This window comes from Thunnus thynnus, chromosome 3 (assembly GCF_963924715.1).
Source record: "Thunnus thynnus chromosome 3, fThuThy2.1, whole genome shotgun sequence".
Lineage (NCBI taxonomy): Eukaryota > Metazoa > Chordata > Actinopteri > Scombriformes > Scombridae > Thunnus > Thunnus thynnus.
This window is the reverse complement of record NC_089519.1, coordinates 6299379-6324898: the sequence shown is the minus strand read 5'-3', so window position 1 is coordinate 6324898 and position 25520 is coordinate 6299379. Positions and strand designations below refer to the sequence as shown.

The window sequence follows — 25520 nt, the reverse complement described above, 5'->3', positions numbered from 1 at the left end:
TGCCGATGGACAGGCAAAAAAAAACAAAAAAAACAACCTGAGTCTGCAGTCTCTAAAATCATATCATGGAACTAGTTGTCTTCCAAATATGCTGATATTTTAGTGTCTGCTTTTTCCTAGCGCTAGTGAGAAAACAACATGGCGGACGGAGTGTTTTGGGAGACCCCACTTTGACAGTCTTTGAAGGCACCACTACATTAAATGATGAAAAGTAGTTTGTAGTCCAAGGCTGATCTTCAGCACATCATCTGGCAGACTTTATGCAGCTTGATGAAGAGGGATGTTTTAATAGAGGAAAGTTATATGTCGTTCATATTAGTGCTGCAGTCAACCAAAGAAAATCTTGGCTTGGACTAAAATCGTACATAATCTTTGACTAATCGATTAGTCGCGGGGGGTGTGACGGGACAGAGTGCACAGTAAACTCGGCAGCCACACATTTCTCTGTTTTGTGTCTTCAGGTTATGCTAACCCGTTGTTGCTAACTTTGGAGCTAACCTCCTTTACTTTCCCAGCATTTGGGGAAACAACAGACGTGACTTTTTAGCATTTATTAACTGACACACTGTAGTCTGTACTGTACATTTACTGCCAGACTGACAACTTATTACCAACCTTTTCCTCTGCCCCGCTCGAATCCACCGTCACCTCTCTGCCCCTCGCTCTTTCCTGCTCGATACGCAAACATACTCCTTAACAGAGCCACTCTACCAGTGGTTTCCCAGGCAACGACAGAGGTTGACTCACGTACCCGAACAGCGCTGCACAAAGACTCCCAAACACTGTCGATTTAAAATATTATTTCGGGTGATATTATATAATATTATTTCGGATATCAAATATTAAAAAATATTTTTTTGGCCTGGCGGGGGTTCTCGTTGTTATTGTTATAGAGAAACACAGATTCAGTAAACGTTCAGTAAAGGTTGAGTACAGTCAGACCCAGCAGTCTCCATCAGGTTGGGAGAGTTCAAAGTTGTGAAAACAACAAGGGTGTTTTGAATACACCCCCGTTTTGACAGGTAATTTGTTAGTCTGTCCCTCCCGCTGCAGGAAATAATGGATTAATCCTGGAAAGCTATTGATGTAGCACTTTTCTCCTTATGAAAATAACACAGAGATTATTCAACCAATGAGAATTTAGTAGGACGAGAGCATATCGACCAACTAATCGACCAGTCGACCAGCAGACTGCAGCCCTAGTTCATATGTAGTTACCTCCCACATTAAAACAATAGGAATCAACTTGAAAATCGGTGAAGTCGTCCTTTAAGTCACTTACAAGAATTTCCCTCTCTACATATGTTGCTGTGGTTACAGCACCATAAGAAAAAAGAGATTGAAGGCCTTATTTTAACTCATCACAACACTGACATTTGTCTGTCTTTTTTTCTTAATCACCCATACAGCAGCTCCAGCAGCAGCCCCAGCAGCAGGCGATGCTGCCCCTGGCCGGCGGTGGAGGTGTGGCAGTGCCTTCAGCAGGTCCCACAGCCGACCCTGAGAAGCGCAAGCTGATCCAGCAGCAGCTGGTCCTGCTGCTTCACGCACACAAGTGCCAGCGACGGGAGCAGGCCAACGGGGAGTTGAAGGCCTGCGCCCTGCCCCACTGCCGCACCATGAAGAACGTCCTCAACCACATGACCCACTGCCAGGCCGGCAAGTCCTGCCAGGGTAAGTTGTAGCATTTGAAACAATCAGATAATAAAATCTAATTGATAATGTCCAGTTGTTTTTAAATGTCTGCAGAGGTCATTGCCTTAACAATTCTGTCTGGAACCTCTTGACAGGGTAAACAAATATATCCTGGCCTGCTTGATTTCTGGATGTCAATCTGGTGTGAAAATCCCAGCTTTGTTTAAATAGTGACGGCCTTTCAGCATTGCGGATGTCACTCTGTTACCACAATCACCCCCCTTTGAATTTTTCAAAATTGACAGTAATTGGATGAAGGCTAGAAGTGGTTGTGACTGGCAGAACTGTTCTGTCTTTGGACAGAAGCTTGTTATGCTTATTTCGCATGGCACACAAGCTGTTGAGTCTTGGATTGTTTAATTTATTGAGGAATTAATTGATGAAATCTGAAGAAAAAAAAACATGAAAATTGAATAAACATGAAGCGGCCAACAAGCTGTGCTATGCCAATATTTTTCTTTCCCAATCACGTACGACTCTAAACTGTGTGTTGACAAAATATGACGGTTCGCAGTTGCACATGCTCCATCTCACACAGCCAGAAACAAAGCAACCATTCTATCAATCTGACTGAGAAATCATAAATTGACCTCAGTCGAGTGTACACACGCTCCCAGCTCCTTCACCAACCATTTTAGTAATAGAGAGACATGAGGTTCAAGCACCTGGTAAATGTCTTCTCAAAGAGAAGTAACATTGTTCCGAAGAATGGGCACGTAGTTTTCCTACTTTAAAAAAAAAAAAAGTCTAAGCAAATGTTGTGCTTGGTGTTTAAAAATTTAAAAGTTGTGTTTTTTCTGAACAAAGCTGTGCAGTATAAATACGGATTTGGAGAACTACGTGGAACATATGATTAGAACATGAACCCAAACTGAAAACACAAATATAATTTGCCATTGAATCCCTGATGTTTATATAACCTTTTTTTAGTCGCAGTTTTGGATGGGTTTCATAGTTGCCACATTTAGAAAAACGGTATGTGGAAGTGAGACCATTTTTTTTTTTTAAAGACAAGCAAGCAATGAAAAACACACTGTAACCTCATTAGGAAATTACAAAGAAAGTACTTTGAAAATGGCAACACAGATAGGGATTCCCCTAATGGGAAACTCAGGCGTGCAGTGGGTGTTGAGAGTGGGAAGAGAAGATGTTAATGAATGTAACACACATACACCGAATATTCTAATATTTCAAGTTGGAAAAATTGGGTAAACGGCTGATGAAAAGTTCAGTCAACATCTACTATAGAGGGAGAAATCGTCTTGCTTGCAATGTAATCCCAGTGAAGTGTTTTTTTATCACATTTAATATCACATTGGTTGTGTCTTATAGAGAACATTGTCATTGATAAATGATTTTAAAGGGCGTAAATACAGCTATATAACATCAGAAAAGAACCGAGCACGGCTGGATGCGAGGTTTAGTTTCGTCATATAAGTTTTATCCAATTAAACGTGCAGCCTTGTGTCCAGCTTAGGAAACTCTCCTCTGTACATCCCCTCGCTCATCTCCTAGGGAGGTCAGTAGCACAACCAGGGCCGGACATATGTTTCCCTTCACTCCTCATTGGTCACACCATGTGTCCCTGTGTAATCCACAGCACGGGGGGGGGATTTCCATTCATTCATCCGTTCAGAAAACACAACATTCACCTCCTACCTGCTCGCTCGCTCACTCGCTCGCTCGCTCACTCGCCTTTGTGGCCCGGTCCGCTACTCCTCCATTCACCAGTTCTTTGTCTGGACCGGTGATGTTTTCTGTTTCTGTTTGCTCTTGAACACCAAGACCCCCTGCTCCTTTCTCTCCTCTGTCAACACCAGCATTGCTTTTTATGAAAAACGACCCTCAAGCCACTCTCAATTAAATTTGGCTCTGTGTCCTTTTGCACTGCTTTTGGACTTTGAATGCTTAAAGCAAAATTTCAAGCCAAACATGCTCCGAGGCCAAGGTGTGTTAAGTGTGAAGGAGTCTGTGTCTCTGCTCCCCGCATGCCAGCTCATTTCCTCTCGCTCAGGACCTCTGCTTCTCACTGCCACTAAAATAACTGAGGAGAGAGATTTTGTTCCCCAACACACAGTTATCATCCGTAAGATTTTAGATTTAACTGATGTCTGTTGGCTTCGTTTATTTTCACCTGAGGGACCCTGGAGTCTGTGGTAAAACTATTGCTTAGATTGGCTCCGGATCTAAATCTTAGGCCTTATCTTTGTTTATCACTGCATACTGAATCTACAAAAACCCACCAATAATGATAGCTCTGCTATGTTTGAGTCTTTGCCAGCAGTGTTGGCGTTGTTACAAAGATAATAAAGTTTAATTGTGTTTATTTGTGCATAGCCCTTGAAGCTAGAGGCCATGTAGTAACTGTGTTTGCTGCAGAACTTGGAAGTCCCAGGCAGCTAGCAAAGCTCATTTTAGCCTGCATGTGATTTTCTTGTCAGATTAGCTGCTAGCACATTAGCCTGGCCACAGATGAAATGAAGCGACTCAGTTTGTTCAGACACACCGCAGGAAATATGGGTCTAGGTTCTCTTTCCACTGAGCCACATGCACAGCTTTCCAAGAGTGAAAATCAGTGCAGCGAGGTGAACCTGATCTTGAGTTTTGGGCGGACACATTTTTTTTTTTTTTTCTCTCTAGTCTCTCTCACTTTCTCTGACTGTCCTTCTGGCTCACTTTCTGTACATTTTGCTAATGTACATTTAAGTTTGTTGTTTTTTTTCCTTGTTCTCATATAATGAGAAATCATTATTACAATGCAAGAAAACAACACAGAGTTGTAATGATGTTTATATTTACTGGTGCGTGACTATGATGTTTGAGTTGGATGTAAAGAATGAATAAAAAGATGTGCAGAAGGTGAAAAGGAGACTGAAAACAAATGAAATTTTCTTTCTCTCCTTCACTCACTTTGTTCTCTCATCTCATCTCATCTCATACACACTCTCTCTTTGGCTCTTCTTTTTTTCCTAATCTGGAAACTGACAACAAAGCTTAACTTTGTTTTTGACGTCAGTAAACAAGAAATGTTGTAGAAAAGTCGCAGCTGGGTCAGTGAGTTTGACCAATCAGCAACATTCAGCCAAACCCTTACACTAATGTTTCTGTATCATCAGAAGGTACAACCGCAGAGCAGGGACTTTGTTACATGTGTAATAATCCTACAGTAACTAAAATGTCCCTAAAGTCCCTGGTTTGTCTGGTGGAAATGCAAGTTTTAGTACCTGAAAACGGCTCCACTGTCAACAGGAAGAAACTAAACCCTGTTGCTCTCTCTGTCTCTTCTCTGTGCAGTGGCTCACTGTGCGTCGTCCAGACAGATCATCTCCCACTGGAAAAATTGCACACGACACGACTGTCCCGTCTGCCTGCCGCTGAAGAACGCCAGCGACAAGCGCACCCAGCAGCGTAAGTACAAGTAGCAAACTCTGACCTGCTGTCGCTTAACCACTGTCAAATTGCTCAGCTTAACCCCACATAACACAGCACAAGGCTGAAAAACTTCCATTGACTGTATTGAATAAGCAGGACATCAAGGTTTAGGGTTTGTTTTACCGTAGCCTCGATCTTTACCTCAGCTGTTATTTAGTCTTTATTGTAGTATATTGAGTAATATACCACATGGACTAATAGTCTATAGTGACGTCTTAAGAAAGAATTACACCCACTTGTTGTTTTTCTAAAACCATCCAAAGATGTTAGTGTGTAGAAAGTGTGTGTATTTTGCTCCTCCACAATGACTAAAAGCACTCGATGAGTAAGAGTGTGGTCCTGCTGGGCTTGTAATCTGACACACAGGAGGGATAAGAGTGTGATGGAGGCAGAGAGGGAGGAAACACAGAGCGTGTGCTAGAGATGTCCCGCTGAGCTATTGGCTGTTGGGCTGTTTACCGCTACTCCCCACTAGAACAGAGCTGAGTTTGACACTCTCGCTGCCTCATACTGAAACTGCTTTTCTTAATGTTCTGTTTGTTTCTCTCTCCATGTAATGGTTGTCATGGGTTCACAGTTTGTTTTCTTTTATGGCCTACCTTTTTTTTTTTTTTTAATCCTTCTCTCCATTACTTACAGTAGTTTCTGGTATTTCTCTGGATTACTTAGTTACTTTTGAACTCCCCTTTTTAGTTTCTTCTATGATATTTTTCTTTATTTCGCCACTCTGCTCAGCAGCTTTCATCACTTAGAGCATTCCAGTGTTGGTCTGTCCCTGTTTGGCTCTCATGTTAAAGAACATGACGCCGGGGCTCGTGCTCTCTCCTGCCAACGCAAACAGAGCCCAGTAGTTCTTTGTTCTGCCTCCTCCGATTTTTGTCTTTGCACAAACTGAGAGTTTTTTTTTTTTTTTTTTTTTTTTTTAGCCGGACCAATGCCTGAACCCAGAAAAATAAGCTTATGCTTTGTCCCCTAAAGGGATTTATGCATGTATTCAGGCCTCCACTTTTTAAAGCGTTTAGCCTTACATTAATGTTCCCACTGTGTCATGCTGACATGTTATGACTTCATCTCACCAGAGCTCAGTGTGCAAATTCATGTGTATTTTGTATCACCTGTCAAAGTATTCCATGTCTTTGCCACGTTCTCACCAAAACAGGATCTCTTTATATTTATCGGGCTCAGCACACAGTATCAGTGTTTGCATTTTGTTTATGTACTGCAGCAGTAAAGTAAGCATGTACTTCAAGATGGTCAACATTACAAGCTGCTAACAGTATCCTCAGTATGACTGTATTTGGGTGTTTTTGACCGACTGCTCCATCTCTCTCCCCAGCCATGCTAAGCTCCCCCAATACGGGCCTCCAGAACCCCATGTCCTCAGTTGGTGTGGGTCAGCCCAGCGCTCCCACCATCAATACCTCAGCCCCCATAGACCCCAGCTCCATGCAGAGAGCTTATGCGGCACTTGGGCTGCCTTACAGCAGCCAGGCCACTGGGCAGGCCCAGACCCAGCAGGCCCCGGGCCCAGGAAACACAGCAGGCGCACAGAACGCCCAGGCCCAGCAGCTTCCGCAGCAGATGAGACCCATCAATGCACTTGGTAAAGTCAGACGGGCTGATTTTCTTCCTGTATTTTCTGAGCACTGTTAGAAAACTTCTCTGTTAAGTTTATCAAGCTGCCATTTTATGGTTTTTGTTGTGTAGATTGCTCTTGTAGCCATGGCAGCCAATCAAAGCCATGTTGTATGTACTGTGCTTGGTTATGAAATCGAGGCGGTGCTGTTTGCTCACAGCGTTTTGTATTTACAGGTAACCAGATGGCTCTTGGAGGTGCGACAATGGGCGTGACCACTTCAGAACAGACCAACCTGCACACAGACTCCCTTCCCAACACACTCAACACTAACAAGTCAGTCTCCACTGATAACTTCTTGCTTGTATTAACTGACCTTAACTAGTCATTTTGAATGGTTATGTTTTTATGGATTTTGTGCAGTCGCTGATAAAACTTAACACTAGTCAAAGACTCGGATATGAAATCTGTATGCAGCCTCTCACCTTGTTTGTTCCCCCTCATGCTCTTCCACCTCCAGTCAGCTGCTGTCAGACGGGTCAGCTGTGGGATCGATGGGCAACCTACCCACAGCAGCACCCATCTCTGCCACAGGCACCAGGAAATCCTGGCACGAGCACGTCACTCAGGACCTGCGCAATCACCTCGTACACAAACTGTAAGCGCATAATCCTGCCTTGTTGAAATGCCTGATTTTTAAAGGGAAGTTTTGGAGAAGTAGAAGTTGCCAGTGAGATATTCATGGGTGCAAATCTGTTTCTTCCACGGCAGAGTACAAGCCATATTCCCTACCCCTGACCCGGCAGCTTTGAAGGACAGACGAATGGAGAACCTGGTGGCCTACGCCAGAAAAGTGGAGGGGGACATGTACGAGTCAGCTAACAGCCGGGTAGGTGTTCCAACTTGAATTACTCATGTCATCAGGGCCACATTCAGTAAATATGCCCTTTATGATGAGATGGGTTGCTGTCATCAACTTTACTGTCTTCTTCCCTCTGTACAGGATGAGTATTATCACTTCCTGGCTGAAAAAATCTACAAAATCCAAAAGGAGCTGGAGGAGAAGAGGCGCTCAAGGCTACAGAAGCAGATCATCAACCAGGCACCTATGGCCGCACAGGGGACCCAGCAGCCCAGCCTCCCCCAGCCCGGTGCCCTGGGGCCCAGGCCACAGAGTGAGTCTAAATGTTCACGAGAGTGTAGCGCATGCCTTAACGTCCCTGGTTCAATTCCAGCCCAGCAGCTTGTCATACCCATCTCTCTCCCCTTGTTTCCTGTCTACTGCTACACTTACAGCTGCCCAAAAATGGTCAAAGAATCTTAAAAAATGAAGAATGTTTTTCTGAATGTTTTTGATTCAGCACAAGTTTTGAAAATCTTGGACACTAGGAAAAAGCATTTGTTATATCCTTGATACACATAAAGTGCCTGAGATTTTACGTAGTATCACGTATTAACATCTTGGTTTTTGAAAAGAATAATCCTTGGCTGTAAAGCTATGTAAGTTGACACATTGCCCAGTTAGATTTGGATGCTATACCAATATGAGATGATAAAGATTCATCTCCCTTAAAAGATTAGCTGTAGCCTATAACCAAGATCTACAGATTTCTCGATTAAATTTCCAGGAAATTTACTAAATTACACTATATGTCGTCATCATAATATAAAATGAGTTGCCATGAAAGAAGATTTTATCTATATTTTCTATCCATACAGTATATCCAGCCACTGCTGGCATTTATTGTGTATTCAATAGCTTCATTCAATCTTTTGTATTGTTGTGTGAGAAGCTGAGGATACTCCTGAGCAGTAGCAGAGGAAGCCTCGAGTGAATCTTATGTTTTTTTCATTACAGCTGGTTATGTGGTTCTTAATGATGTCTTTTGGTTCATTTTTTGTCTTTTTTTGTATAGATGGACCTGTTCCTCTGCCCAACATGCCAAATCAGATCATGAATCGCATGCAGGTTTCACAAGGTACACATGATGTTTCCAGATTCAGATCATGTAGTGAGATTCAATATAAACAACTGAGAGAGCAAAACACGAAACTGCATTTCATAATGCAGAAAACATTTTATGATAAACTCACATTACAAAGCAAAAGAGGAGCAGTGTGATGAGCAAGAGTCATAAAAGAAATAAGAAAAAGGATAAAGGAAGTTGTGTGAAATACAGATGTGGAAGATGAACCAATAAAGAGGAACAGAAAAGATCAGTAGGATAAAAGAAGAAATACTGAGTGAAATTATCTAGAATTCTGAATAAAAAACAACAACTTTAAAAGCAGAACTTATTCCCACGCATACACCTAAGATGACATAAAAGAAACAAGTACAGGGAAGAAACAAAGGTTTTTGCAGTGCTTAGAGATGCTACCTGCTGCTACCTGCATTTAGTGAAGCAGAACTATACAGTAGGTTTAACATCACTGAGAATTGAAACATGTAAAGCTTTTACTTGTACTGAAAGTCTATGTGGAGGTCTGGGGGGGGGGGGGGGGGGGAATGTAAACTCTCATCATTATCTTGGCATGATGTCATGCTTCTACTCCGTGTGTGTGTGTCTCCATTAATGAACATTGTGGTCCGCTCTTCTGTACAGGAATCAACCAGTTCAACCACATGGCTCTGCCCAACGCCCAGATATCCCAGACACCCATGGGAGCCCGAGCTGCTTCACCCATGAACCACCCACAGCAAGTGAACATGAGCTCCGTCCCAGCGGTGAGGAGGGCAGAGGGCAACACACACACACACACACACACACACAGAGAGACACACACATTCAGGCATATAAAGTACTGAGCTCACATCCAATTGTGGTCTGTTTCCATGTGTGTTAATAACGGCCTCACTAATTTGTGCAACTGATATTACATTTTTCAAGTGATATAAATACTTAAGAATTACAAAAACCCAGTAACTTATCAGTGGTCTGGTGGACAGACTGTGATGGTTACATTGTTTTAACTGTTTCATACGTACCCTTGATAAGCCAAAAACGGTCAATAAAAAGCCATGCTGGTGTGTTGATTAGGATCTTGTTGGGAAATATAGTCACATTGTGTTAATCAATCTTCAGATTAATTGTCTGATTAATGATTAAAAGATTATAAAAACTATATATTTTCGCATTCGCATGGGCATGGGCCATTTTCACAGTACAAGCCAATAGATTATGTGTCAGATTCATTAATTAAATAAAAACAGTTAATTATTGTAATCACAAATTAAATAAATCTAAACTGTGCTGTCACTAAGAAATCCTGTTCTGCTTGTCCTGTCATTAGTTAAAACTGGACAAGATTCAGAGGAATAAAGTTGATTCCTTTTTCATTCATGTACATTCTTTTTTTTTCTGGAGGACATAGATTAGAAGAGACCAAACACGCAGGGCCATAAAGAAAAGAAAGAAATCCCCATGAACCATTTGTTTTCCACTAAAACAAGAACTTATTGTTGACATACACACAAAAACAAACACTTTGTTGCAGCTCTCCACCCACTATCACACACACACACAGACTTAAAATGCCTATTTCAGAGGAAAGAAACTCATCCTACACCATCACTGTATTATTATTCTGCTGCCTTTAATGTGATAAATCTTTTTACTGTGGCTGATGTTTCTGGTTTGCTCAGTGGAAACTGTTACTATGCTTCACAGTAACACTTTCTTTTCCTTGCCTTGTAGATGGGCATGTCACCCTCCAGGATGCCCCAAGCCCAGGGTATGATGGCCGGTCACGGCGGCGGCAACATGGTGGGTCAGACGGCCAGCCAAGGACAGTTTGTGGCTCAAACTCAGTTCCCTCCAGGATCTGCTGCCGTCGCTGCAACGGGTGCCATGAATGTCACTGTGGGGCCCGGCATGGGCCAGCCACCCGCACAGGCTGCCGTCACCCAGGTGAGACATGAAGATGTAGTGAGCTTGGATAATACTTTCCCTGTTTAGAAATAGAGTTCAATAAAGTTGTGCTAATTCCAACTAGCTGCTGGGGACCTAAACTCTACTTTAACCAATCATACGATGCACTAATTGGTCTTAAATTGTTCTCATACCAATCACAAGGTGCTCTGTAAACCCCAAATTCTGTGTGGTGTTTGTCTGTTTGACCTTATGACTGTATGTTTGTCTGCTTATCTTGTGTGTGTGTGTCTGTCTGTGTGTCTGTGTGTGTGCGTGCGTGTGTGTCTGTGTGTGTTTTCGCCTTCCCTTTGTGTGTATCCTTCTCTCCAGCAGCAGCAGCAGCAGCAGCAGCAGCAGCAACAGCAGCAGCAGAGCGCTAACCTCCCCATGAATGCACTTGGCCCCTCGCTGGGCCCTCAGCTAGCCTCCTCCCAAACCCCCTTGCACTCCACGCCTCCTCCTGCTGCCTCCTCCGCCTCCACGGCTGGGGGGGTCACTAACCTGCCGCACCCCCAGCCCTCCAGTCGCAGCTCCACCCCTACCCTCCCTGGCCCCGCCCCGGCCCAGGGTGCCACCCCGCCCTGCCCCACCCAGCCCCAAACCCAGGCGGAGCTCCCCGCGGCAGCGCAGACGCAGCCCCCACCTCAGCCCCCTACCACGCCGGTGAGACTGAGCCCCCTCCGCATGTCCTCCACTCTGACCACTCCTCCCCTTGTTAAACTCCCATCCCTCTGACTGCCATGTACCAACCCGTCCCATCCACATTCACCCCTATGTCTGATAACTGCATCTTCACCACTGTTTCCATCACAACGGGAATGTTGCATCTCTTTTCAACTTAAGGGAGGAATGACATGAATATAGGAGGTGTTCATCTGTGTCGTAGCTTTCAACTCTGCATGCAAAAAAAAGGCAGTGAAGCTGTTGCAAATACCTCATGTATCATCTTTTCTCTCTCCGCTTCTGTCCTCTTGTGTTTCAGCTGTCGGCTCAACCAGGCGCCAGTCTGGAAAACCGGGTGCCCACACCGGCCTCAGCCGCCAGCGCCGATCTGCCTGCCCAGGAGGTGAAAACGGAGGCACACCACGACCAACAGGACTTTGAGGCCGCTGGCGGCAAAACTGAGCCCAAGATGGAGGTGGGTTGAAAAGCTGTGAGATGTGTTCGAGTACACTTAAACTGATTCATCTGTTTATTCATTAATTCATGCTGCTTTGAACTCATTTGTGCATTCTCTCTCCGCTGAGTCATCCTCCCAACATTTTTAAATAAAATAAAGCCCGTGTAGCTTGAGTAGCTCAAGTTTGCATCTTCATTTTGAATCCATCCATGTATTTGATAGTGTTGGACTAACATGTTTGATATTAGTGTTCCTCGGTCATGATTCTGTTTATATTAAACAATGTAAACAACAATTAAAGTAAACAGTATAATTGTTACTTCTGGCTAGTAAGCTTAGTGTTCCTTAGCTGCCATTAGCACCAAACATTTCAGTAATTCTAAACAATCAGGACTCTTGTTGATTGAATGTAAAGTAGGCAGAGTTACAGCTGAACAAATCTTGCTCTTTTCTAAAGACAGATTTTAGTATTTTGTTAACTTATGATGTGTTCAAGAGAACGAGAACACAATCTTCCCTCCATGACTCAGAAGCACACAGAGCTAAATGACAAGAAAAAACATTTTTCACTTTATGAGTCTTATTTAACGGGAAAAAAAACCCACACTGTCATCCGACCCATCTGAGTATTACGTTCAAAAAAACACGACCACGGTATAATGAGTTTTTTGCTGTCTGTCTGTAGACTGAAGACGACTCTGGTTCGACTTTGGTGAAGAAGGAGGAGCCAGAGGAAAAGCCGGAGCCTATGGAAGTGGAGGAGAAAAAGCCGGAAATGAAGACAGAACCCAAAGAAGAGGAGGAGGGCGGAGCCAACAGCACGACCTCCTCATCTCCCTCTCAGTCACGGAGGAAAAGTGAGTCTGATGCCAAGGGATGAATGAAATCTGCGACCGATAGAAACAAGATCCGCTCAGTAAACAGAGACGATTTTCATCATCGCCAGTAATGTTAATACAGCCGCGCTTTGCCAACTGTGACTTATGACTTATTTTGAGTTTCAGTAAAACTTACTATCAAAACATTATTAGTCTGGCACCGACTCTGAACAACATCCAGACTCTCGTAAGCCTTCTTCGATGGCTGGTAGAACATCCTCAACAAATCATGATAGTCAGTTAAAACTGATTTACAAGGAGCAACGTGTGTTGAAGTGAGAAGTAATCAAAACTCCTTGCACAAGCACGCAACAGACACCATCATGTCGTTAGCATTAGTCAGACACTGAGATTACAGTCGTGTAACATGAGTGTTGGTGTTGACGAGTTGTTCTGTTTGTTGTTTGGCTGTTTGATGATTAGAAACAGGTGACATAATCCAGATCTGAAAACGTAGAGTCTCCTTGAAGCCAGTTTTGAATTTTGTCATAAATACATTTGACAGATTCCAAGAGAAATGTGTAGCGTTTGATGGTGAACACAGAAAATGTTCAAAACTATAGAGAGAAGAGGCAGAAGATGTGTCACAATAGTCTCTCCCTTCAGTTTTTTCATGTATAGTAAACATTTTACCTCTACTCTTACTGTATATGTGTTAAAACTTGCTTTTTCCTTGTTCTTTTTCCAGTCTTTAAGCCAGAGGAGTTGCGCCAGGCTCTGATGCCAACTCTGGAGTCTCTCTACAGGCAGGATCCTGAGTCGCTGCCCTTCAGACAGCCAGTAGACCCCATGCTTCTGGGCATCCCGGTAGGCAGCACACATGCACACCTGATGTTTTCTCTTAAAAACAAAACCTTTGAATCGATATGTTGGCAAGTATTAGTAGCGAGCTGTTAAATGTTGATTATCATAATTCAGCAGCACCGTATCAGCAATTTAGTCTGCGACACTAACACCCTTATCTCTTTCCAGGACTACTTTGACATCGTTAAGAACCCAATCGACCTGTCCACAATAAAGCGTAAACTTGACACGGGCCAGTATCAAGAGCCCTGGCAATACGTCGACGACGTCTGGCTGATGTTCAACAACGCCTGGCTGTACAACCGCAAGACTTCCCGCGTCTACAAGTACTGCTCCAAGCTGGCCGAGGTGTTCGAGTCAGAGATCGACCCCGTCATGCAGGGCCTGGGTTACTGCTGCGGGAGGAAGGTGAGATGGAGCAGGAAGACAACTGGGAATTATAGAATATTAAAAAGCATAAATTACTTTTAGCTCTCAGATGAATAATTGTGTATTTTGGCTGCAAAGTTACCATGACACATCGCTAACTTCTGCTGACATTCAAGAAAAACAGTTTCACTCTTTTCTGGAAAGGAAGAATTTTTTGTAAAGATTTAGTTTGAGAAGTTTTGACCAAACTCATTTGTTTCTGCAGTACGAGTTCTCTCCTCAAACCCTCTGTTGCTATGGCAAGCAGCTCTGCACCATACCCACTGGAGGCACATACTACAGTTATCAGAACAGGTGTGTGTGTGTGTGTGTGTGTGTGTTTGTCGGTGTATATCTATTATGGGTTGCCGTGAACTCAACTGTGTGTCGGGTGTAAAATAATGCACCAGCTGGAATCTTGATCTCACTGAATCATCTCATACGAGTCACACATTTGCACGCATATAGTCGCTTATCAAGCTTTTTTGATGGGCTATAAATGCAGCCATTTGAAGTGTATTACCCATTCCCTGCAACCTGCGATTTGTTCCTCTGTAGCTCTACAGGGACCACAGTGATCCAGGCACTAGTGTCATCCCGACAGCTAAAGATTTAACGGCTCTGCCTCCCAGTCCTGGCACAACATTTGTTAACAGCCAGGTTCCAGCATGGCACATAAAGGGAAACACTCCAAAGACGTTAAACCCGACAGAGCGTCAGACAGTTTAAAACAGCAAATGAGTTTGTTGGATTTATTTATTTTTTGTCACTCAGCATCTATCCAGAGTGAATTCAGTGTTGCTGCCCCCCCCTCTCTTGTACGACAGATGAAAATATAACGCTTTGGTGAAGGCCACAAACAGCTTTCATCATTGCCTTTTCCTCTCTGTTGAAAGCCAGCAGACGACTGCTTGCACCACGTTCCCTTGCGCCCCCTCCTGCATGAACCGTGTAGCTGCAGCTATTTTCTCACACTTTGGGCACTTCGAAGAGCAGCAGCAGTAGTGATACAGCAGAGCCTGACAGACAGCGTGAGGCTCATGCAGTGCAGTCCATTTACACTCTCAATAGGAGCTCAGGGATTCCCTGTCTATTATAAAACATAAAAGGCAGCCACTGTTTTGTGCACAGTCGTATCAGGGGTGGGAATCTTTGGGAATCTCGAGATTCAGTTCTGATTCTTGGTGTTCAGTTCGATTCAGGATTGATTCTGGATTCAAAAGGGATTCTTGATTGAATGAATAGAAAAGGGGGCACTATTGTTAGTCTTACTCCAGTACAATGTGTGCCAAAGCATTCACTTCAATGTAATATGAAACATAACTGGCAGTTATTAACAGTCAGCAGCTTTTTTTAAAATTTTAAATAGTTGACAGCATTAATAATTAATGAATTAATTAGGAGGGGGGGATGCTCTGCCATGTTGTTATTGACATCACGTCTCCAGCAGCGGAGAGCAGCCTCTCTGCTGCACCGTTGACTCCAGGGGGAAAGCCGTCAGCGTCCACGCTGCTGAATCTTTGATGAAACACAACTGAGTTATTTTCTTCGTCTCACCAGAGTTGGTTGACGTTGTTTAAGCTCTGTATGCGTCACGCAGTGGGTCTAGTTTGTCACTTAGCTAGTGTTAATCTCTGGGTGACGGCATAGAAAGTATTCACAGTATACTTCACGTTCGTCTTGCAAAGGTAATTATTGAGTCATTAAATTTAATTAAAAACAAATGTACCCAACTGCTTGACTTTTTTGGAGATGAGCTACAAGATAACTCCAGCATGTGTGCGCTGTAAACTGTCAAAGTGCTGCACTGCCCTCACAGTTGAGTTTCACCTTTTTCTTTCTGTCAACATGTTATAAATTAACATTTAGAAAAATGTTTTAATATTTCTTAAATCAATTCAGATTCTTAGATGATCAGAATTGTGATTCTTATGTGAATCAGTTTTTTTTTCCCCACCAACCCATAAGTTGTATCGTACACACATAAACAAGTAACTTAATACTGAACATTACAATATTCCACGTTCGTAGTAGTTCAGTGAAAAGGAACACACGGAGCTCCACTTAACTGTCGTCTGATCAGCTGCATGTGTAGCGTTACATGTGCTGAACGTTGATCGTGTATTCCTGCAGGTACCATTTCTGTGAGAAGTGCTTCAATGAGATCCAGGGGGAGAGCGTGACGCTAGGAGACGATCCTGCACAGCCACAGACGTAAGTAAACCTGCTGTTGATAAATCCGGTACATAAAGTTTTTGAACAGCAAAGGCAAACGTCCCTCTCACTTAATCTCCATTAGGTCGGATTCAAAACAGACGCTTATAGACATTTAGAGTGTTGCTTAAGAACATTTGAAGGGTTTTCTCTACTTTTCGCAGTATTGGATTTAATTGTTGGGCCTATACAATGTTAGAAAATGGCAAAAATGGCAAAATCACAATGCTTTTTATGAATGTAGTATTGAAGCGCTACAGAACAACAGTCCACATGCTCACACATTCACCTTCAAGGCAATCTATTGTGTAAATTGTCTTCAAGGCTCCCACACAGACTTAACCAGCAATGACAAGCACACAGAGCCCAGGTCTGAAGATAGAAAGAAAGCATCTGTGTGTGTTTTTTTTTTTTTTTTTTTTTTAGATTTGGATCGTTCTCTGTCTTTGTGTCTTTATTTTTCTCATTACCTCACTCCTTTCTCTCATCTCTCCTTTGTTTCCCCCGACACTTCAGAATGATATCGAAAGACCAGTTTGAAAGGAAGAAGAACGACGTACTCGACCCTGAACCGTAAGTAGACACAAACCCCCGCTCCCGTTCAAGCGAGACAGCCTAACACTGACTGAGATACATGGCCTTTCTGTTTCTAATTATTTTACTGCTTTTCCTACTTATGTGTTCAGGATCACATCTTTTAAAGTTCTTTTTCTGCCACCCACATCTGGCTTTGTTTTTGTGCTTATGGTGCACAGTCCGCATATTTTCTCTCTGGAGTTCTCAGATCAATCACTTGGTTTTCAGTGAAGCCCCAGGGCAACTCAGCAGCGCCACCTGCTGAGTGGAACTCTATGTTAAAACTCCGTCCAATGAGTTTTTAACCATCAGAGAACACAGGCCCTGACTACTTTTGACATACAGTGAATGCCTTTCATACTGTAATAAAGAAGTGTGGAAAAAAAAATGCTCGATTTACTTTTTAAACCTCCTACAAAGGCGCACTTACATCGGCTGGTTTGCAAGTGCGTAACGACCGGAGGAACATGAAGTGGAATGAAGATGTTTGTGTCGCTCGCTGCCTCAGCAGTTAAAGATGTCAACATTCATACAAACAAGCACAACTCGGACTGTTTTGAGAACAGGGACAGTATTTGATGTTGCCAAGTCACCTAGGTCAGAGGATACAGGATATAGACGATGCAGCAGAAGTGGCAAACCAAAAGAGATCTGTGACTTTTTAATATGTTTAAAATGTGGAGATGTCTTCGAGTCTCATGTATATGTTTGCTTTCCTTCAGGTTCGTTGAATGTAAAGATTGTGGACGAAAGATGCATCAGATATGCGTCTTACACTACGAGGTCATTTGGCCATCCGGGTAAGAAGTTAACCCCCAGTTTTCCTAGCTTGACTAATAATTGAATCGGTGAATACGCATAATTGAATATGCATATCATATTAATGTGTAACTTTTCTGTCTCCCTTTCCAGATTCATCTGTGACAACTGTTTGAAGAAGAGCGGAAAAACACGGAAGGAAAACAAGTTTTCTGCAAAACGTTCGTACTCTTCTTCTCTATTCATACACTTTTAAATCTCAGGTCCTTGAATCAGCTCTCGCGATTGTGTTTCATACTGTGTTCAAAATTTTGTCTCAAGAGCATTGAATAATATGAACCACCTCCATCTGCATGTGGGCTGCATATGTCTCTCCCAGTGGCTTTCCTGCAGTGATGGCCTTGTGTGTTTTTTTTTTTTTTTGTTGTTTGCCTTGTGGTTTCACTGGCATTCTTCTCTGGTGTTTGTTGCCCTGTGACCTTTATGACATGTGGCGCTAACAGATTCGAGCTCTCTCTGTCTCACGAGAAACTCTCCGCTTTCGTCAAAATCACCAGATCTAGCGGTTTTCTCTTTCTTTCTTTTTTTTTTTTTGCTTCGATTGAAGGCTACTGTGGGTTGTTTGAGACCTAATGTAACCCCCTGCTTTTCTTTCATCCTGGAAAGTTCACAGAATTAACAGTTTTCTAAAATGTCTCCTGTGTGTTTGTGCTCACTGTAGGGCTGCAGTCAACACGTTTGGGAATGTACATAGAGGATCGTGTGAATAAATACTTGAAGAGACAGAACCACCCGGAGGCTGGAGAGGTGTTTGTGCGAGTGGTGGCGAGCTCCGACAAAACGGTGGAGGTCAAACCAGGCATGAAAGCCAGGTGAGAGCGTCAGCGAGGACAGGAGGACTTAAAGACAATATTTATAATGACCTTTTGATCGAATGTTTTTTCATGACCAAAGCAACCAAGCAACCAGATATCCAACCATTGAGACGGGGAGTTCATAATGTTATAGATGTGTTATACCTGTCTCGCCCTCTTTGACTTGTAAATGTACGCGCACAGCTTGTTCTGAGCTTATTTTTTATTGTCCCTGCTTTACGAAGCTGAACGCCCTCTATGAAGCTTTTATATCCACTCAGAATGATTGTAGGACCGACATGTTTAACAAGATGGTGTGCACACCCTCCCTGAGTACCTCAGAGGGGAGTGTTGAGCGTTCTTGTCGCGTTCATCACACAAGATCAAAGTCTGCGATGCTCCTCGTCCCATCCTTGCAGGGAGGAGGCCCCTTTAGAGAAGAACCTGTTATCTTCAGGTTGACCGATTCAAGGTTGTTTCCTTTTTATTGACTGGAGGACACTTGACTTGAATAGTCCCATTATGCTCTTTGACTGTCGCTAAAGGCAGCGACACATAGACAGCTTCTCCTGGCTGGTCTTGTTTCCTGGAAGTCAATGAAACAGGGTAAAAATGCTTTTTAAAACTAGTTTTATATACTGTATTATACACCCACGGAACATTTTCTCTTAGATTTTTAAGATAATTTTGTGGTAGCATACTCCTTGTCCAAATACAGTAAGGGAAACTATTACGTATAATCTTCAACTTTGCACAGTCCACAACTGTGTTGAGAGTTAAACGTGTGCAGTGGTCAGGTTTCATATCCAGGATTTAATAGGCCAGTAATTACAAGCAAAACAGTAAAGAGTATTTTGGGATTCAGAGCAGATCCTCCCAACATGTGGCACTAAGACTGAGTATGATATTAATGTTGTAGTTTCCCCATTAGAGTTAGAGATCACCATTATGCTGTTGACACATTTTTAATATTTGTTTCCTCTTTTATGACGACAGGTTCGTGGACACGGGTGAAATGCCTGAGACCTTTCCCTACAGAACCAAAGCACTTTTCGCCTTTGAGGAGATTGACGGTGTAGATGTGTGCTTCTTTGGCATGCATGTGCAGGAGTACGGCTCCGAGTGCCCATTCCCCAACACTAGGTCTGTACCTCTATTAATAACTTCATGATAATAACTAATTATCGTGTGTAGCACTTTAGCTGCTTTTTTTTTTTTTTTATGGGTGAAACTGACCTTATTCCCTCTCTCTACCTCTGCAGACGGGTCTACATATCATACCTTGACAGTATTCACTTCTTCAAACCTCGGATTTTACGAACAGCAGTGTACCACGAGATCCTCATTGGCTATCTAGAATATGTCAAGAAACTCGGGTAAGCCGACTATTACAACACGAGGGAATAGTCTCGGCACAGAGCTTTGTAATGGCTTTCAACTCTACACCATTTCTCTGGTGTGACTTTGGGCGTATGTGTGTGTCGGCAGGTATGCCCAGGGCCACATCTGGGCGTGTCCGCCCAGCGAAGGGGACGACTACATCTTCCACTGCCATCCTCCTGACCAGAAGATCCCCAAGCCAAAGAGGCTGCAGGAGTGGTACAGGAAGATGCTAGACAAGGCCTTCGCAGAGAGGATCCTGCATGACTACAAGGTAAAGGAAAATTTTCTCCATTTCTGGATGAATGGTTTGATATTCAGAACAAAAAATGGAAAAATGACATACAGAATGTTGATGAATTTGTAAAGGGAGATGTTTTTTGCTTTCCTCTTAGGACATCTTTAAACAGGCAACAGAGGACCGCCTGACCAGCGCCAATGAGCTGCCCTACTTTGAAGGCGACTTCTGGCCCAACGTGCTGGAGGAGAGCATCAAGGAGCTGGAGCAGGAGGAGGAGGAAAGGAAGAAAGAGGAGAACACGGCTGCCTCTGAAACTCCTGAGGTAAAAACCCCTTGTGCCTGTTTGATAATGTGGTATTTGAGTCAATTTAATTATTTAATATTGTTGTGTAATCCTCAAATAAACAAGTTTTTTTTTTTAATGTCTGCCATTGCATTACACCCTCAGGGTACGCCAAGTGACAGTAAAAATGCTAAGAAGAAGAACAACAAGAAGACCAATAAAAACAAGAGCAGCGTGAGCCGAGCCAATAAGAAGAAGCCTGGGATGCCGAATGTAGCTAATGATCTGTCCCAGAAGCTTTATGCCACCATGGAGAAACACAAAGAGGTCAGACTTGTTTTGTTTTTATAAAGGTTTTTTGTTAACAGGCATTTAATGAATGTGTGTGTGTGTGTGTGTTAAATGGAGGATAATGGGCAATAGTTTCAAGTATAGCAACATTTCTCCTAAAACAACAAATTTTGAAAAAGAAAATGATCACAAAGATTCCACAAAATTAAGTTGAACAGTATTGTTTCATTTTTAAGCCCCTAGTAGAGTAAATGATACATCCTGGACTACTTGTGGTGTTTTAGAAAATACACTGTTGAATCTATTTGCACACTCGTTTCTCTAATACTTTCTGTGTTTCTTTCTTGGTCTGCTGAAGGTGTTCTTTGTGATCCACCTCCACTCGGCTCCAATGGTCAACACCCTGCCACCCATCATCGACCCTGACCCCATGCTCTCCTGTGACCTGATGGATGGACGCGACGCCTTCCTGACTCTGGCCAGGGATAAACACTGGGAGTTCAGCTCCCTCAGGAGGTGCAAGTGGAGCACCATGTGCATGCTGGTCGAGCTGCACAACCAGGGACAAGATCGCTTCGTCTACACTTGTAACGAGTGTAAGCACCATGTGGAGACACGCTGGCACTGCACAGTGTGCGAGGTGAGTTACTACTATTCTACTGTGTTGTTTTTTTTGAAACTGGACTAAAAAATAATTGTAAGTGGAAATCTGTCAGTGTTTAAATTGTTGTTTGGAATGATATTGATGAACTTTTGATAAGTCTATTTATCAGATTTGGTTAGACACATGTTAATCATTGTGTCCCTGTCGCTCTCCCTTTTCTTAGGACTTTGATCTTTGCATCAACTGTTACAACACGAAGGGCCACGAGCACCAGATGGTCAAATGGGGCCTCGGCCTGGACGACGACAACAACAGCCAGAGTGGAGAAGCCTCCAAGAGCCCACAGGAGAGCCGGCGCTTGAGTATCCAACGCTGCATCCAGTCCCTGGTCCACGCTTGTCAGTGTCGCAATGCCAACTGCTCTCTGCCGTCCTGCCAGAAGATGAAGCGAGTGGTACAGCACACCAAGGGCTGCAAACGCAAAACCAACGGTGGTTGCCCTGTATGCAAGCAACTTATTGCTTTATGCTGTTACCATGCAAAGCACTGTCAGGAGAACAAGTGTCCCGTCCCATTCTGCCTGAACATCAAGCACAAGCTACGCCAGCAGCAGCTGCAGCACAGGCTCCAACAGGCTCAGCTGATGAGGAGAAGAATGGCTACCATGCAAGGCAGAACCATGCCGCTACCGTCCCCACCGGCTTCAGCTGCCCCCAGCACTCCCAATTCCCATGCCCAGCCCAACACTCCCCAGACGCCTCAGCAGCCGCTCTCCAACCAGCCACAGACCCCCAACTCAGCAGGCGTTATGTCCCCGACTTTTCCCAATGCCCCTCGCAATGGCCAGCCTCAAGCAGCGGTGTCCCAGGGCAAGCCTGGGCCCCAGGCCTCCCCTCTACACCAGCAGCAGTCCCCTCTTCCCCAGCCACCCCAGCAACTTCAGCAGCTACCGCAGCAGCCTCCTCCTGCTGCTGTCAAGATGGCACGGCACATCGAGATGATGGCACAGGCCCAGCAGAACCAGCAGAACTACCGGGTCAACATGAATGGCTTGCCCATGAACCCCCAGCAGCCACAGCCGCGCATGACCGGACCAATGCAGCCACCCATGCAGATGGTGCCAGGGCCACGGGGACCACAGGTCTTGCAACCTGGTATGGCCCCAGGACAGTGGCCTGGAGCTGCAGGGCCAATGCAGGCAGCTCAGACTCAACAACCAGGCCTCGTCCCAGGCCAGACCTCACAGCAGGCCATGACCATGCAGCGAGCCATGATGCCCCCGGGGCAGCAACCTCAGCCGGCCCAGAGGATGCTGATACCACAGCAGCCTGGTGCGCGTCCACAGACACCGCAGAGACCCGGTGCTATAGCACCCAACGCCCTCCAGGACCTTCTGCGTACCCTCAAGTCTCCCAGCTCGCCCCAGCAGCAGCAGCAAGTCCTCAACATCCTCAAATCAAACCCTCAGCTAATGGCTGCTTTTATCAAACAGCGAACAGCCAAGTACCATGCCAACCAGCCACAACAGCAGCAGCAGGCAGGTCAGCAACAGCCACCTGGTATGCAAACAATGCAGGCCATGGCCATGCCAGGAGGGGCGGTGCAGAGGCCGGGGATGCCCCCTCAACAGCCCCAGCAGCCTCCTGCTCAGGGCATGGCCGCATTAGGGGCTCAAGGGCAGCTGATGAACGCAGCACACAACCCCAGCCAACAGATCCAGGAGCTCTACCGTCGGCAGCTCTTAAGACAACAACAGCAGCAGCAACAGCAGCAGCAACAACAGGGAGTGATGCCTCAGGGCCACCCAGGCCAGTTCCCTGCTCAGGCGCAGGGAACAGCAGCTTCGTACTCCCAGCTCCGCATGCAGCAACAGCAGCAGCAGATAGCCATGCAGGCACCCATGGCTCAGATGGCCCAGCCTGGCATGGGGATGGACTCAACCCAGAACTTACTGCACCAACGAATGCTACAACAGCAACAGCAGCAACTTCCCCAGCAGCAGCAGCAGGCCGTCCTCAAGCAGCAAATGGGCTCTCCTGCCCAGCCCAGCCCCATGAGCCCCCAGACCCACCTGCTGGCCGGCCAGCCCCAGGGTGGAGCCCACCTCCCTGGCCAGCCTGCACTAGCCAACACCCTCAGCAACCAGGTCCGTTCCCCCGCACCAGTTCAGTCCCCTTGTCCACCCTCGCAGCAGCCACAGCAGACGCCACATTCCAGTCCCTCACCGCAGGTCCAGAACCAGCCACAGCCCTCGCCGCAGCACCCACCTCCACCCCACTCGGGTTCCCCCCACCACTTGGGGACACCAGAACAGAGCGCCATGCTGCCGCAGCTTAATACGCCCAACAGAGGGGGGCTGAACAGTGACTTGGGGATGGTGGGAGATGCTACAGGAGACACTCTGGAGAAGTTTGTGGAGGGATTGTAGCATTTCTGCTGGGAACTAAAGAACACAATCTCTCTCCCAGGGACCCATCCTCCCACACCTCTTCCAAGTTCCCCCCAGACTCTTTATCCCGTTAGAGGGCTTTGTTTGTTCTTTCTAAGGCTGAGAAAGTTTTTTTGTACTGACATGTAAAAAGTTTCAACTGTTGTAAAAAGAAAAAAAAATTTGGTCAAGGGGAAAAAAAAAAAATAAGTCAACACTTCTAGGGAATGTAATTGTTTCCTAAACCCGAGTAATGGGTGTTTCTTCCTTAAGATGTTGAGGGATTTGCAAGTTGCTTCTTAAATGAAATTTAAATCAAAAAGAATATATTTTTTGGTTGAGACCAAATGTGCTCAATACTCAATTTATTTTTGGTTTGTTTTGGTATGGTTTCATGCCTTTCTCGTTTCTTTTTTTTAAAGAAAATGTACAATTGCATTATATTATTCATATCTTTTTATTTTGTACCTTTGAAAAAAAAAAAACAAAGCATTTTTTTTTGTGTTTAAACTGTAAAATAATTTGTCTGGGAATTGGGCCAGGTTTTTGTTCTCTTATCAAGCTGTCATTCCTGGCAATTGTAATCATACGTTGTACCATTACTCCAAGACGATGCGTTCAGGGACAGAGACGGCTCCCTTCCTCTTTGTGTGTATGAAGAGCACTCAGTTGTATTAAAATAGGAAACGGACTGCAGCAGGTTGTGTATACACGGGCATGTATGCAGGCGCACATGAAGACACTGACACAAACCCTCACAGTCACTAAAAGAAACACACGGACTGCAACCTACATCTCAGTGGCCTGGAATTTGGAAAAAATCTGTCTTGCAGGTGTAGAAAATTGTTGCTTTGACATTAAAAAAAAAAGAATTTGTCATACTTTTTTGTCATACAGATGTTGTAAAGTGTAAAGAGAATGTGAGAAAAAGACCAGCCCCCTAAGCTGAGGTGGAATGATCACCGGTTGGGCCACATCTCGGATGACGCCCCATCCTCTAAATTTTACACTAAGCTGTGTGTGCGATCTAGGGATGAAGGGCACATTGGAGATTCCCCCTGAGGAAAACTAAATGTTATCAACGCTCATTCCTCTCTCACAAAAACTTGAATTAGGGGGATTTACTTTTTCTCCTATTGTAAATCAAGTTATTAAGCAAAATACTATAAATATAAGGAAGAAAGAAAGAAATCACTGTATAAACTGGTAAAAGACTCATTTCTTACTTATATACCATATTGTTAAATAAACTGTGTGCAACAGAAGAATTCTAGTACTCTGTTGACTAAATAATGATGCATCACTCCTCCTGTTGGTTTGTGTTTGTTTGAGCTCAACAGTGTTTTATCTTCCAGTCAGCGGATGGACAAATTAGCGATGGTGTTCAGAGAGATGTCCATCGGGATTGAAGCTCTGTGTCTGCACATATCCTCCCTGAAATATCATTTATTTCTAGATTTCTTTTTAGATTACCACTTAAAGTAACAGTATTCTCTCCCTGAAATTCTGCAAATTGAAAACAAAGGTGTGTTAAGAAGTTTCAGATCAAAGTGAATGTTTGCATGTTGAATAGTTTTGCAGGATGGGGTTGAGGGTAAACATCAAATCTGTTCCCACAACTTTATTTGATGGAGTTCATCCACTTCCATCAATAATAAACGATTTTCAAAAAAAACCCTTTCAATCTTCGGTGTAAGGCAAATCTTGCTGATTCCGCTTATGGCCCAGCACAGTGAGTTCTAATTATTCACTGTACTTGCAGTCTAATTGACACTCAATTTACAATAATGGTAAGTTTTTCAGCACTTGTAAGTGCCTGATGTATTTGTTTCAGTATTTTTGCGATGTGCAGGTATTTCATGTGTGAGTAAGAAGTTAATCAGAATAAAGAGAAAATAGCACAGATGAGATACAAGGTGTAAACAGAATTTTGTGCTTTGCACTCATTGTCAACATAGTAAAATCAGATTATAAGGAATAGGCTGAAGTGGTCTAAGTTATTTTATTGGATGTTACAGTCCAAACAAGATAATGATGCTTTTTTAGGTCCTCCCAGTTTCTGT

General features: G+C 44.1%; 1 protein-coding gene across 6 annotated transcripts in view; it reads left to right on the top strand.

Moving 5' to 3' along the window:
- Positions 1 to 24755, top strand: part of crebbpa (CREB binding protein a) — a 46135-nt gene extending 21380 nt beyond the window's left edge. The window contains exons 4-31 of one of the 6 annotated variants that reach the window (XM_067582551.1): positions 1413 to 1674; positions 4990 to 5103; positions 6464 to 6730; positions 6940 to 7039; positions 7224 to 7361; positions 7475 to 7592; positions 7707 to 7878; positions 8620 to 8682; positions 9310 to 9431; positions 10402 to 10614; positions 10948 to 11280; positions 11600 to 11755; positions 12423 to 12594; positions 13304 to 13422; positions 13588 to 13827; positions 14054 to 14142; positions 15961 to 16041; positions 16558 to 16614; positions 17340 to 17417; positions 17530 to 17597; positions 18098 to 18248; positions 19227 to 19373; positions 19493 to 19606; positions 19719 to 19884; positions 20006 to 20173; positions 20300 to 20461; positions 20784 to 21065; positions 21253 to 24755. In XM_067582551.1, coding sequence (XP_067438652.1) covers positions 1413 to 1674; positions 4990 to 5103; positions 6464 to 6730; positions 6940 to 7039; positions 7224 to 7361; positions 7475 to 7592; positions 7707 to 7878; positions 8620 to 8682; positions 9310 to 9431; positions 10402 to 10614; positions 10948 to 11280; positions 11600 to 11755; positions 12423 to 12594; positions 13304 to 13422; positions 13588 to 13827; positions 14054 to 14142; positions 15961 to 16041; positions 16558 to 16614; positions 17340 to 17417; positions 17530 to 17597; positions 18098 to 18248; positions 19227 to 19373; positions 19493 to 19606; positions 19719 to 19884; positions 20006 to 20173; positions 20300 to 20461; positions 20784 to 21065; positions 21253 to 23457 — 6357 coding nt within the window. In that variant the 3' untranslated portion in view covers positions 23458 to 24755. Of the gene's footprint in view, positions 1 to 1409; positions 1675 to 4989; positions 5104 to 6463; positions 6731 to 6939; positions 7040 to 7223; positions 7362 to 7474; positions 7593 to 7706; positions 7879 to 8619; positions 8683 to 9309; positions 9432 to 10401; positions 10615 to 10947; positions 11281 to 11599; positions 11756 to 12422; positions 12595 to 13303; positions 13423 to 13587; positions 13828 to 14053; positions 14143 to 15960; positions 16042 to 16557; positions 16615 to 17339; positions 17418 to 17529; positions 17598 to 18097; positions 18249 to 19226; positions 19374 to 19492; positions 19607 to 19718; positions 19885 to 20005; positions 20174 to 20299; positions 20462 to 20783; positions 21066 to 21252 lie in introns of all 6 variants that reach the window. The other 5 variants (XM_067582570.1, XM_067582560.1, XM_067582542.1 and 2 more) reach the window with 5 other exon arrangements.
- Positions 24756 to 25520: the final 765 nt, after the last annotated feature.